Source organism: Myotis brandtii, unplaced genomic scaffold, assembly GCF_000412655.1.
Source record: "Myotis brandtii unplaced genomic scaffold, ASM41265v1 scaffold131, whole genome shotgun sequence".
NCBI lineage: Eukaryota > Metazoa > Chordata > Mammalia > Chiroptera > Vespertilionidae > Myotis > Myotis brandtii.
Window position 1 is genome coordinate 2385202 of NW_005354632.1, and position 13884 is coordinate 2399085.

Genomic DNA, 13884 nt, shown 5'->3' on the forward strand with positions numbered 1-13884 from the left:
TTAAACTTCCCAAAGTAATCTTACCTCACCGTTCAGGCATTAGCATTTCCCCCTCCCCCTTTGCTTAAGTCCTGTGTGGCTACTCCACAAATTACATGGTTTTCCACATGAGTCAAGAGGGAGGGATGAACTTATAATTAAGACAGATATGCAGCATGGTATGACATTCAGGTGAGCCTGACTCATTTTGAGCTTGTGTCCTCATGATTGAGGCAAGAAGTTATTACGTCTAAGAGGATTCTTTTGATTCGGCTATATGCTGCCTTTTTTATGTGCTGATTTTTGCTCTCACCTGTTTATCATACAGTGTTACAAGTGGGCATCAGTGTACAGTGTTTGCAAATGCTTGATGTTTTGTCTTCTTATACCTTTAAAGGCTCAACATTTGCCAAAGCCAAACCTGAAATTCCGTGGACATCCCTGACGCGGAAGGGGCTCGTGCGAGTGGTGTTTTTCCCGTTGTTCAGCAGCTGGTGGATTCAGGTTACCTCTTTAAAAATCTTTGTTTGGCTGCTACTGCTTTACCTCATGCAAGGTAATTGGAGGAATTGGAACAAGTTATGACCATTTCTTTTTGCTGTTTTTGCTGTTAGATGGTACAGACCTTACTGTTCTTACATTGATCCTTTCATTTGATGGTTGAAAGTGCAAAGAAATGAAGGGACGTAGGGACATACAGCGTGTGGAGATCATCTTAAAATTTGCTCGGAGAGCGCAGACGCAACAGTCTAACTCTCCTCTCCCCACCTGCCTCACCGCCAGGCTCTCAGTCTCTTCCTCGGTCTGGCACTGAGCACTGGTCACCTCCCGGCGGGATCCCCGATTCCCTTCCCACCTCTGGGTATTCTCAGGTCCCGTTACTTTAAATATAATGGATACACTGATGGTTCTCAAATGTGCATCTTCAGATCCCTCTGCTGAGCTTCAGACTCCAAATGCCATTGCTGGCCTGACATTCCCGTGGAGATGTGACGGGGTCTTGAGCTTAGTCATATCCAAAATGGAACTCTAGATTTTTTATCCAAAAACTTTTTTGGGGGGAGTACAAGCTTGTTCCTTTTTAGGACTTGCATTGCATTAAATGATGTCATCAACCACCCAGTTTTCAAGTGAAATATTGTCTTTCTAGCTTTCCTGCAATCAACTCTCACATCCAACCTGTCACTAAGCCTGTAAGTTCAGCCTCTGAAACACGTCTTGACTCTATTTATCTGTGTCGAGCCATCGCCGTCCCAGCACCGGCATCCCTCTGCTCGGGCCACTGGAACACTTCTGCTCTGAGTCTTCTTCCTACCAGCCGTTCTTCTCACAGCACTTGGAGAAATCTTTTAACACAGGAACCATATCCTGTCATTTTCCTGCTTGAAACCCTCTAGTGATTCCTCACTGCCTCTAAAATAAAATCAATCCAAGTTCCTCACTGTGGCCCGCAGTGCCCCACGTGACCTTTTCCTGCTGACCTCTGGACGTCCTGTCTTACCGCTCTCCTCCGTGCTCACTCTCCACGCAGTGGCCTTTTTCCTGTCCCTCACACAGAGCTTTTCTCTCTGAAACAACCCTAAGGCTTTTCACGGGGCTGTGTTTTTTCTGTTGTTAAGTTCTCAGCTCAGATGGAAGCTGTCACTTCCACAGAGAGGCCGTCCTCTCTCTGCTTCCTGATCAGCCCCCTTTCCCCCAGTCTCTTCCCAGCTCCAGTAGAGTGTCTGGCACGTGGAAGACACACCTTGAATATTTGTTGATTGAATGAATGAACGAATGTGTTTCTGTTGCTAAGGGAGCTTTTCATAGTTTGGTATTTATCACTGGTCAATGCTCGTTTTCATTTTATAACATAGGTGAAAAGTCTAGAAAGGACCAGCTCCTTTAAGGAGCATGAGGATTAAGCCTCTCCAGTTAGAGGGAGTCAGAGATAGAGACCAAGAAACGTAAGTTTACCTTTTGCATTTCAAAGGGCTTCTTTTCTTTACTCCTGTTTCTGTTCCGTCCTAGGGCTTCAAAAACAAACCAAAAAAGATGGGTCACATAAAGGCAGACTTGATTGACGTTGACTTAATCCGAGGTGAGTTCGAAATTGGGTTGGTTTCTCATGTGTATTATTATTTCATGCGGTACTAAAGGTTACTTTTAGCTATCGTCCCTATGTGATAGTGTATTTAAACTTCCCAAAGTCTTTTTTTTTTTTTGGTATAAGCTTGTTCCTTTTTAGGACTTGCATTGCATTAAATGATGTCATCAACCACCCAGTTTTCAAGTGAAATATTGTCTTTCCTGCCATCAACTCTCACACCCAACCTGTCACTAAGCCTGTAAGTTCAGCCTCCGAAACACGTCTTGACTCTATTTATCTGTCTCGAGCCATCGCCGTCCCAGCACCGGCATCCCTCTGCTCGGGCCACTGGAATCCATCTGCTCTGAGTCTTCTTCCTACCAGCTATTCCTTTCACAGCACTTGGAGGAATCTTTTAACACAGGAACCATATCCTGTCCGTTTCCTGCTTGAAACCCTCTAGTGATTCCTCACTGCCTCTAAAATACAATCAATCCAAGCTCCTCACCGTGGCCCACAGTGCCCCACATGACCTGTTCCTGCTGACCTCTGGACATCCTGTCTTACCGCTCTCCTCCGTGCTCACTCTCCACGCAGTGGCCTTTTTCCTGTCCCTCACACAGAGCTTTTCTCTCTGAAACAACCCTAAGGCTTTTTCACGGGGCTGTCTTTTTTCTGTGTTAAGTTCTCAGCTCAGATGGAAGCTGTCACTTCACAGAGAGGCCGTCCTCTCTCTGCTTCCTGATCAGCCCCCCTTCCCCCAGTCCCGGCCGCAGGAATCCATTCTCATTTGCCTATTGCACAGCACCACCCGATGTTCCCCCCTCCGCACCCTGTGCAGGGACCAGGCTGTCCTCTTTAGCACTCTGTGGCCACTGCCGACCAGGGATGCCTTCTGCAGGAGGGCAGTGGACACTGGTTGTCCCTGTGCAAAAAGACACGGGTTAGAACACAGAGCAGTGGCGGTCGGGTTGGGTGAAAGGATTTAGAGGGATTTTTGTGTTTGTTATGTTGGTTTTTTTGAATTAAGTTATAAAAATGACAAAACTATCTGAATTTACAAACCTGTAAGCTTCATTTTCTAAAGTCATGACAGTGCCGCCCAGTGGGATTTCTGTGCCGATGGAAATGTTCTGCACCCACAGTGCCCCGCACAGCAACTGCCGGCCATGTGGCTGCTGGTGCTCGAAATGTAGTTAGTGTGAATACGGACCTGAGTTTTAAATTTTATTTCACTGTGATGAAGTCTTCATAACTATCATTTTAATGGCTGTATAATATTCCATTATGGGCATACACTCATTTTAATGCCTTTTTTGTTGTTGTTAATCCTCACCTGAGGATATTTTTCTGTTGATTTTTAGGGAGAGTGAAGAGAGAGGGAAAGACAGAGAAACATCGATGTGAGAGAAACACATCAATTGGTTGCCTCCTGCTCTAGCCCTGACCAGGGCCTGGGTGGGGGAGGAGCCGGCAACTGAGGTACGTGCCCTTGACCGGAATCAAACCCGGCTCCCTTTGGTCTGCAGGCCAATGCTCTATCCATTGAGCCGAACTGGCTAGGGCTCATTTTAATGTCTTTATAATAGTCTGTCATATGGGTTTACCATAAATGCCTTTATAGTTGCTCAGTATTCCATTATATGAAATTTTATAGATCCATAATTTACACAACTGTTTCCAAATGTGAGCATTTAGGTTGTTTCTGATTTTTTTCTTTTAATTATACCACCACGAACAAAATTTTCCATATTTTATGTTATTTCTTTAGCACTTATTCTCTGAAACAGAATTGACAGACCAAAGAGTGTCAGCATTTTAAGGATTTTAGTACATACTGAGTTAGGCACAAGTAGGTTTACAGTTGTGAGTACATGGAACAGTTTATTTTTGCATTATTATTTATTATTTTTTTCCATATAAACAACTATAAACCTCCTTTTGCCCCACCTTGTCTACTGAAATTGTTGGTGGCACAGTTCTTTTGGAAAATAATAGATGAGGGTGCCTGTTTTACCATAGTCTTAGCAGCATTATTATAAATTAAAAAATTGTTACCTAATTTGATATACAAACAATGGTATTGTGCAATAATTATTTAAAAAATAGTATTGTGCTCCTTTAATGTGCGTTTCTTGGGTCACTTGTAAAGAGAAAGCTCCATATTTTTCCACGTGTTCGTTACTGAAGAGTTTCTTTTGTGTTGAGATAAGTTGTGTGTTAGGTTTCATAAACCCGTGGTCTCTGTCTGGACTACATGTTCGGCACCGTCGACTTGTGCGGTGATTCTTGGGCTCGCACTGCCGGAAAGGGCTCGGTTCTCACTCAGCGAATGTGCAGGTGGATTGCGTGGCAGGGACTCATGTGCTGTTACTGGTGTACTTGGTAAAATGATAGATTTTTTGTAGAAATAATTTGAGACTCATTAGAATTGTTTAAGACGCCCCTGAGGCTTTACGTTCTGAACCCTCTTCTCTTCAGTGATGGCACTTGTGCTGTACCTGATGATGCCCATTGTGAGTGTCAGCGAAGTGCTTGGGCCCTTGTGCCTTATGCTGCTCATGGGAACCGTCCACTGTCAGATTGTGTCGACGCAGATCGCAAGGCCGTCGGGAAGCAATGGGAGTCGGAGAAGAAGGTGAGCTGAGACGTGCACTTGCGGTCGGGTATGTTCTGGGAGGCACTGCAGATACTGAAAAACCTTGGATTAAAGTAATAAATCTTCCCATTTGCATGTATTTTTTATTATTTTTTGGCTAAAAAAGAAAAGAATGCTTTGCTTTTCACTTTTCTCCCGGTTGCTAAGAAGACTTGTCATGAATTTTTAATCGCAGGTGGGACTTTGTCATTCAGGACAGTTGCTTAAAAGGAAATTCCTATACTATTTTCATATTATTCTTTATTAAAATATATCAAATAATGATTTTGAAAAAACATTCTTCAGAATTCAGTCTTAATAAAAATTTGGTGAAAACTCACTATAAACAAGGATCTTGATACAGTTGGGTTACTGCTACTAAAAATTTCACCTTGTCTCAATAGTGCATAATAAGAATGGATTTCTAAGTGCTCTGAACTTCTAGTAAAGATTGATTTGACTTTTCTCCACCTTGCCTTCATGTCGTGATTGGTTGGGTGCTATGTGCAGGCTTTGAAATTGTTAAAGGTCTCTTAGGCTTATGTGCTTTTATTTTCCCTCAGGGTACCTGTAGATTTTTGTTTCCCTAAGCAGGTGCTAAATAAGATTATTTCCATTTGATGCAGTGAATTTCAACATATTTATTCTTATTTTTTAGTATTATTTTCTTCTTTTTTTGAGTATTATTTTCAAAATAATTTTTTCCCCCCAAAAGAAGATTCCTTGAAAATTCAGGTCAGTTGCTGTAATGTTTGCTGAGGGAATCGGACGCTGTGCTGTGTCTTGGTGGTATTTATAGGACGCATCCTTTAACTGCATGGGAGAGCAGTACTAAGTGACTAGTTGCTATTATTTTGTGCTCTCCTGATTAAATGTGCCAAATGGGTGGATTTCCGACGTCCGAACTTACAGGCATCGTGCCTTGTGCTGGGGGTGCCCGGAAGGACTGTGTCATGCAGGTGAAAGCTGTTCTGCAGTGTTTGAATAGCGGTTCTATTTCTCTAATGGTTGAACAGGATGATAGCACAGGTCTTTGTTTGGCCCCGCTTTTTGCCCTTCAGTCAGAAATATCCCTGCCAATTGATCTTCGTTATAGGAAGTTCATTACCCTTAATTTCAGGTGGCAGCAGTTAGGATCACTTTCCGGAGGGGATATTTTGGGCAGAAATAGAAAAGGTCTTGAATCATCTGAAGTGTTGAAATGTTTGTGTTTTTTATAGAAAATTACGAAAAACTGTGAATGGTGACGGGAGCCGAGAGAATGGAAATAACTCCTCTGATAAGGTCAGAGGAGTCGAAACTGTGGAACCCGGACCCTTCGCCGGTGGCTTTTGGGGGACTCTCTTTGGCAGCAGGTGAGCAGCCTCGCGTGGGAACGTTTGTGACTTTGTCTTCACATTGGTGTTTACGTGGCGTAGACTCCGCCTGGGCTCCGGAGCACCCAGTGTAGCACGTTCTCATCGCGGCTGGTGTTTGGAGGCGCTGCATGAACTGCTTACTCGGCAGGTCCCCGCTGTCTGTCAGTCACCCGTAAGCCCGGTAACCTACCATCAGGGTCCCCTTCTGCTGGGCCTCTAGTGATGTTCAGCCACAGGATCACAGAAATACAGCCACTCCGAAAGGGTAACTGTCCTAAGCCATGCGAACCTTCATCACGAGAGAAGGATTTGGAAAAGATGAGGTCGTTTTCAGTGTCCACGCTGACGCCGCCTGGGGAAGGGGAGGCGGAGCTGGCGTGGGGGGCTGTGGGGCGGAGGGGAGTGGGTCCAAGACACCCTCCCTCCCATTGCCCTGCAGGCTGTGACCACACGCGTAGGACTCAAAGCAAGACTGGCCGCATATTAATGAGTGTGACTCGAAAATAAAGTTCTTTTAGTGACCGTTTTGAAGATGAAGTTTGTTCACATATTTTCCCAAAGAGATATTTACACTCCTTAGCTGGCGTGTGTGAGTTCTACTGAGCATCGTGCTGGGCACTGGCCTCCCCTCTCGGTGGCTTACTGTGGAGTTAGTGGGGGAGGGGGCGGTCACGGCACAGATGTTACATGACCGCGTGCTGACCGAAGGCCAGGCAGCCCGCAGACGGAGCGGTCATTCTGGAGTGGAGGAGTCCCCAGGAGCCACGCAGGAGCTGAGCGTGGCCGGGCTTTGAGGCACAGGAGAGGGACGGACATTCTACGAAGCGGCACGTCAGGCGATGGGAGGGAGGGGCCGTTTGTGTTTGAGGGAAAGTGGGGAGGACGGCACCTGCTTCCTGGCAAAACGGGCAGCACAGGCCTCCTCTCAAAGAACTGACCGAGGCTTTAGAGACGGGGCGGGGGGAGGGGTAATCATCGTCTTCCTCCACCTCAGCAAGCGAGAAGTCTAAACAGGATGGTTTCTGAATGTTCTAGATTTTCAGAGTAAAATCGAATTTACTGGATTTCATGGAAGATGCTAATTTCAGGATGCTCATCAGTCATCTTTTTTCTTTTAAAAAAAATAGGACTAAAAGAGTAAAATTAACATGCAACAAAGAGACTGAAACCAACAAGGACACCGGCTACCTGCGTCCCATCATTAAGAAGCGACAAGCTCGACCAGAGGTTAAAACGTGGCCGACAGCAGAGAAGGCAAAGTTTTCCGACGGGGAGAAGTGCCGCAGGGTAAGAGCTGTGGGTGTAAATCTCACAGGATCTTTTCTCTCCGTGTGAATGTTTCCCTTCTGACACCCTGAGAGGTGGGAAATCGTGCTAATGGGCTTGCGTACTTTCTCTTAACAAATAAGCGACATATAAACGCACAGGAAGTGAAAGGGAGGCTGTAAGACTGTAGCTCAGTGGTTCTCAACCTTCCTAATGCCGCGACCCTTTAATCCAGTTCCTCATGTTGTGGTGACCCCCAATTTCATTGTTACAAATTGAACATAATTAAAGCATAGTGATTAATCACAAAAACAATATGTAATTATATATGTGTTTTCCCATGGTCTTAGGCGACCCCTGTGAAAGGGTTGTTCGACCCCCAAAGGGATCGCGACCCACAGGTTGAGAACCGCTGCTGTAGCTTATTCTTCCCATTTCTGGGACTGGAGTTGTGATGCACCTGCTGCGGACCCGCCTTGCAGCAGGGCTGGGGGTGTCATCGCCGGGTTCGGGTAGAGGCATGAGCTGTGGTGAGGCGTGGGAGCCTGCGTTCTAGGTTTGGGGAGAGGCGTTCTGCTCTGTGTCTGAGACAGACTGCTGCTTTATCTCGAAAATGTGTTCTCACTTGTTAAACTGTGACATTACGGAATCACAAAAGTAGCGAATATTTTTGAGTTGTTCCTACAGCCGGGCGCTCTTCTAGGCCTTTGCCTGGAGTAACTCCGGCCATTTTTTCAGCAGGCCTGCGGCACGGGCGCCTTGACTGCCATTGCTTTTCAGGAGGAAACCGAGCCCCAGACACACAGGAACTGGCCTGCGGTGGCCGGGCTGGGCTCAGGCTTAGGGTGACGCTTGCCCGTGCTTCTCACCGCCCCGCGGCCTCATGGCTTGGGCCGCTTAGTTTCAAGTTCAGCATTTTGCTGTCTTGCGGTCGAGCGCTGTTGGGTCTGTGGGTGGTGGTGGAGTTGCCTTGCACTGCGTCCTGGGTTGTGCTGCGTGGTGTGTGCACGTGCAGCTGCTGGCGTGTGTCTGCGGCCCTGGAGGAACTGCTGTCTCTGCAGGAGGCTTTCCGGCGCGTGGGGAACGGCGTGTCGGATGATCTGTCGAGTGAGGAAGACGGGGAAGCCCGGACGCAGATGATGATCCTGCGCCGGAGCGTGGAAGGGGCCTCGAGCGACAACGGCTGCGAAGTCAAGCATAGGAAGTCGATGCTTCCAAGGCACATCAACTCTCAGGTGGCCTTTATTGTAGTTGACGCAAGTCTAGGCATTAACTTCTGAGTCATCGAATAGTCACACAGTGTTTAACATGTTTCCTGTCGCTCGTTGGCTTGATATTTGGCAGGTAACGAAAACCACTACCAAGTGGTGTCATTTTATGCGGGATTCCGACAGTCTGGCCGAGTCCGAATTCGAATCGGTAGCCTTCAGCCAGGTAATGGGTCCCCTGGAGAGCGCACTGTTCAAGCGCAGTGACTTTCTCATCCCTTTTCGGATAGTTGTTCCAAAGTGGTGTTTATAGTTGCGTGCCCCTCCCCTGCCTGCCCCTCTGTCCACCTAACAGCTTCTCACCCAGAAAGAGAATGAACTCTTTTCATTTGACCTAATCTTTTTTGTTTATTTTTTTACTGTTTTCTAATGAGATTTATTGGGGCTGCATTGGTTAGTAAGATTATATAGGTTTCAGGGGTGCATTCCTATGACACATGACCTGTGTATTTATTGCATGGAGTGCTCACCACCCAAAGTCAGATCATCTTCCGTCGCCATATATTTGGCCCCATCACCCTTTACGAACCGCCCCATTGCGACCTAGTCTTATGGTCATGGGTGATGCTCAGGTAACGAGAAGCTTGCTGAATATTCACCTGAAAAGGGGAGGTTACATCTGACGAGGACAGGCTGTTGGGAAAGGACCCCTGAGAGGTGGGAGCGGACGGTCCCATCAGGAAAGCTGAGGGCCTGTGGTACGTGGGAATGTTGTGATCGGGTAGAGCATCTCTGTCATGTGAGGTGGAGCCTGTGGTTGACGCGGGAAAGCTTGCCAGCCGTCGCCATAACTGTGTTCCTGTTACTTCAGATGTGTGACCGTTTCTAAAAATGAGTGAGAACATTCCTTTGTTTTCCTTTAAAGTGCTCTCGATCTGGCGTGAGTGGCGGCTCTCGCAGCCTCAACATGTCGAGAAGAGACTCCGAGAGCACCCGCCACGACTCGGAGACCGAGGATATGTTGTGGGATGACCTGCTGCACGGCCCAGAGTGCAGGTCCTCCGTCACCAGCGACAGCGAGGGGACAGCGCCCACCCTGCACTCAGGGACCAAGCGTGACCCCAAAGAGGATGTGTTTCAGCAGGTCTGTACAGGCGATGGCAACAGTAGCCAGGATGTACTGTGTGCTTCCCCTGTGCCAGCACCGTGTGGTCTCGTTTCACTTTATAATCCTATTAGGAGATGCTTTTATTATCCCTAATTTAGAGATGAGGAAATGGAGCATAGCATGATGATTTTGACTTCCTTTGTACTCTTTGGACTTACAGTATAATTTTAAGGCATATGTAAGAACTAGAGGCCGAGTGCACGAAATTCATGCACAGGTAGGGTCCCTAGCAGCTGCCGGCTGGAGCCTTCCTTCATTCTGCACTGCCTCCTGGTGGTCAGCGCACGTCATAGCGAGTGTTTGAACTCCCAGTTGGTCAGACTCCCGAGGGGACACTTTGTATATTAGGCTTTTACATATATCTATGCAAAGTGTCCCCTTGGGAGTTCGACCGGGAGACCTAGAGTTCAATCGCTTGCTATGACATGCACTGACCACCAGGGTGCAGCACAGAATGAAGGGAGGCCCTGGCCGGCAGCCAGAAGGCCCCGATTGGCCCTGATCGCTGGCCAGGCCTAGGGACCCTACCCGTGCATGGATTTCGTGCACCAGGCCTCTGGTAGATAGATAACTAGGTAAGGTAAACTCGCATGTCAAATGGGATTCACCATGTCCCAGTCCCCACACCTCCGCTTCTTTCGGTCCCCATGTTTCTGAAGGCCACCACTAGCCACCCCAGGCAGAAGCTCTAGGCATTCATGCCCTCCCCTCCTCCCCATGTTTCTCAGGGTCCTCACTTGCTCTCGATCCTGCTGTTGAGCATCTGTCTGTCCTCCTGGGCCCCCTCCCCCCACCCACTGCTCAGTGCCCACCATCATCGGCTCCCAGCTGGTCCTCACAGCGGCTCCCCACAGCGGCCCCTGCACTGCATTTTCCACGCTGCAGCCAGAGTGATGTCAGATCTGATGTTAGCCCTTTAACGTCCGTGGCTTCTCCCCTTCTGGATTATTCGATTCTGTTCCTTTATTTGTTTTGATACAGTCTCACCTCTGACCACTCCTTCCCTGCTCATGTGCAAGGACCACATGTCAAGGACCACATCTGTCTTGTTTACATTGTATCCATAGTGCATGTCACATAGTAGGTGCCTGATAATTTTTTTTTTTTTGCAAAATCATTAAGTGCTCATCAGTATGCTAAGCATTGGGGTAGAGAGAGCATACACCATAGGGTCCTCTATTGGAAAGTTATAGTCCAGTTTGGGATAAGATTACGATACGGTGAATAAGTCAAGGACACTGGAAACGCAGCGTATAATTAGATGCTGACTTGTCTGATATAGACTGTAAGGCCACAGGAGGCTTGTGGGGACCAGAGAGGACCACGCTGGCGAGATGGGACCCGAGCTGCTCGCTGCCAGAAGCACAGGCAGGACCTGGCCGAGGAGAGGGGCTGCTGTCATTGCGACCGTCTCTTCTTAGGGTTCCTGTGCTTTTGTGTCCTGGTTCGATTGGAGAAAGGCTTCCTGCTCAGTTACTCACGTGATATCGATGGCCTCGCGCCTCTCACATCCCCAGGAGAGCTGTGTTACTCTAGAACAGCTTTCCTTGCTATCCGATGAGTACTCCAAGCTCATCCTCACATCCATGCGTTTAGAGAGGGAAGCAACCTTGGAGATTGTGGTCCGGTTGCTGTAGAAGACCTTCAGCTTCTCTCCAGGTTAAAAAAAAAAAAGGCTTAGCAAAGAGAAAGGGACCAGAACTCGGCATCATGGAGGTGGCCATTGGGGTGCTGAGCTTTGTGAGGGAGACAAGAGGAGGAGGAGGCTGGCCGTGGCCGAGGCAGCCTGGGAGCTGGACGCGGGGGACATGCTGATGGAGGAGAGAAAGCGCGGATAGAAACAGCTCTGTTTTTCTTCTCAGAACCACTTGTTCTGGCTTCAGAACTCAAGTCCCGCCTCTGACCGAGTCAGTGCCATAATCTGGGAGGGAAACGAGTGCAAGAAGATGGACATGTCTGTGCTGGAGATCAGCGGCATCATCATGAGCAGGGTGAGCTCTTCGTCGTGAGTTTTTGGTTTTTCAAAAAATCTATTTAGTGACCAGCAGCAGTTTCACAGAAGTGTTCAGTGATCGAGCAGTTTCCGAAACACAGACACATGCATTTTTAATTTTGCAGTCAGAGTCTTTAGGTGGTAATACTTTTGTTGTGTTACAAAGGTCTCTGAGCACGATCCGTTCAGGTATATCCTACACATGTTCCTTATCTCATGTGAGCCTGATTTGCAGTAAGATCTAAAAGACATAAATCCGGACATCGTTTTTATTTTTACTTCTTTTAGATGTAAAGGGTAAGTCTTTAATCACCCAAGTAGTATTTGACAAATACTGCTGCCTAACCGTGTTCAGTATGTAGTAATGCCAGGCATTTTGAATTAATTCCCAGGTCAACGCGTATCAGCAGGGCTTGGGCTACCAGATGCTGGGCAACGCGGTCACCGTGGGGCTGGCCTTCTTCCCTTTCCTGTATCGCCTGTTCCACGCCAAGGGCCTGGACCAGCTCAAGTCCGTCTCGACCGAGGAGATCTTGACTCTGTTTTGTGGGGCTCCGCCTGTCACTCCTGTTGTTGTTTTGTCCGTAATTAACTTTGTTGAACGGCTGTGTCTTACGTGGATCTTTTTTTTCATGATGTGTGTGGCCGAGAGAACGTATAAACAGGTTGGTGGGAATACAGTTGCTTAACTCTGCGTTTATGTCTGACACTTCATGGATTAGTTCTGTTCTCTTAGTTTGTTCTTTCTCCAAAAGTTAATGTGGGCAGTGAAGGGTGGAGCAGCGGGCTTCTGGTACTTGTGAGTTTATGAATCTCCACAGTGACTTCCTGCCATTTGAAAGCTCACTGAGCTGAGGCGGGAGATGGGGAGGGAGTAGGTGGCTGAGCCAGGGAGCGAGCCCCTGCTTAGGGCCTGCATCTCAGTGTGCCTTTGCTGGTTTTCACCCGTAGCACATGGAGTAATTCTCACAGTAAAAGGATTCTGTGAAAAATGCCCGAGCGGGAATTAAAATGATTGAAATTTGATCAGAGTTAGGGGTTGAGGACTTAATATATCAGTGGCATGTGCAAAAAACAGGGTTTTGAATGGAAATGTAATTTGGGAGGAAGCCAGACTTCTGTGTAAACGTTTGTTTTTGAAGCTGGGTCTCCAGCAATAGTCCATGCAAACGTGAGGAGCGGGTCTCCCTGAGAAGCCTGTGCCCCTCTCGTGCGCCCTGGGAGCAGCAGGAGAAGGAACGGGTCACGGTTCGCCACTGCCCGGCCTAGTGATCGGTGACTGGAGTGTAACCCTTTTAACCATTTTTATGTGCTGGGACTATCGCTTACAGTCAGACAGATGCGCAGGCACACGTGTCCACTTCATTCTGTGATTTCTTTCCGCCTCCTCTAGAGATTTCTGTTTGCAAAACTCTTCAGCCATATTACTTCCGCCAGGAAAGCTAGGAAATACGAAATACCTCACTTCAGACTGAAGAAGGTGGAGAACATTAAGATATGGCTCTCACTGCGCTCCTTCCTGAAGGTGGGTCTCCTTCGAGGGGCAGCAGGGGCCATGGAGGCGCCGACGCTCCTGCAGGGACAGTGCGGGCAGGGCAGTTCGGGCCGGTCGTTCTGATGGCGTCAGTGGCTGGAGGTGATACATCTTCGGGCCCGTGTATGTGAAGAAGAGCTTAGGCAGGAAAAAGAAAGTGTAAGTTCCCAGGGCGGAGCGGAACATCAGATATCGCATCTTTTTCTGACTTTGGGGCAAATATCTCAGCTGGAATGTTGTCAGTGAATCACTCAGGCCCTTCATGTGGAACAGCCTGGGTTTCAGTGCTTAATTACAGTTGAAGGCGCTAGAATCCCACGTCAGGAACTTCTTATGAATGTATATTTTAACATTAATGCAGAAAGACCAAAGAAAAAGGAAACAAAACAAGACAGACACGAATGCAGTGAAATTCACGCTGTTGCTGTCTCTGTTGGTAACCTAGCAATGAACCCGCGTCTCTCCACAGAGGCGGGGCCCGCAGCGTTCCGTGGACGTGGTTGTATCTTCAGTCTTCTTACTGACACTTTCGATTGCTTTCATTTGTTGCGCCCAGGTAAGCGTTTCATCTCTGTTTTGGACACTTCGCTGCATTTAAGTGTATATATGTATGTGTGTGTGTGTGTGTGTGTGTGTGTATATATATATGTATATATATATATATATAGTGTC

The 13884-nt window shown here is 47.6% G+C and overlaps 1 protein-coding gene across 2 annotated transcripts in view; it reads left to right on the forward strand.

Annotated features, from left to right (window-relative positions):
- Positions 1–13884, forward strand: part of PHTF1 (putative homeodomain transcription factor 1) — a 27242-nt gene that overhangs the window by 8971 nt on the left and 4387 nt on the right. Inside the window, exons 5-15 of one of the 2 annotated variants that reach the window (XM_005859985.2) lie at positions 327–535; positions 4529–4685; positions 5906–6040; positions 7171–7330; positions 8371–8544; positions 8654–8743; positions 9443–9661; positions 11548–11676; positions 12071–12343; positions 13072–13203; positions 13682–13768. In XM_005859985.2, coding sequence (XP_005860047.1) covers positions 327–535; positions 4529–4685; positions 5906–6040; positions 7171–7330; positions 8371–8544; positions 8654–8743; positions 9443–9661; positions 11548–11676; positions 12071–12343; positions 13072–13203; positions 13682–13768 — 1765 coding nt within the window. Of the gene's footprint in view, positions 1–326; positions 536–4528; positions 4686–5905; positions 6041–7170; positions 7331–8370; positions 8545–8653; positions 8744–9442; positions 9662–11547; positions 11677–12070; positions 12344–13071; positions 13204–13681; positions 13769–13884 lie in introns of those variants that run through there. The other variant, XM_005859986.2, reaches the window with a different exon arrangement.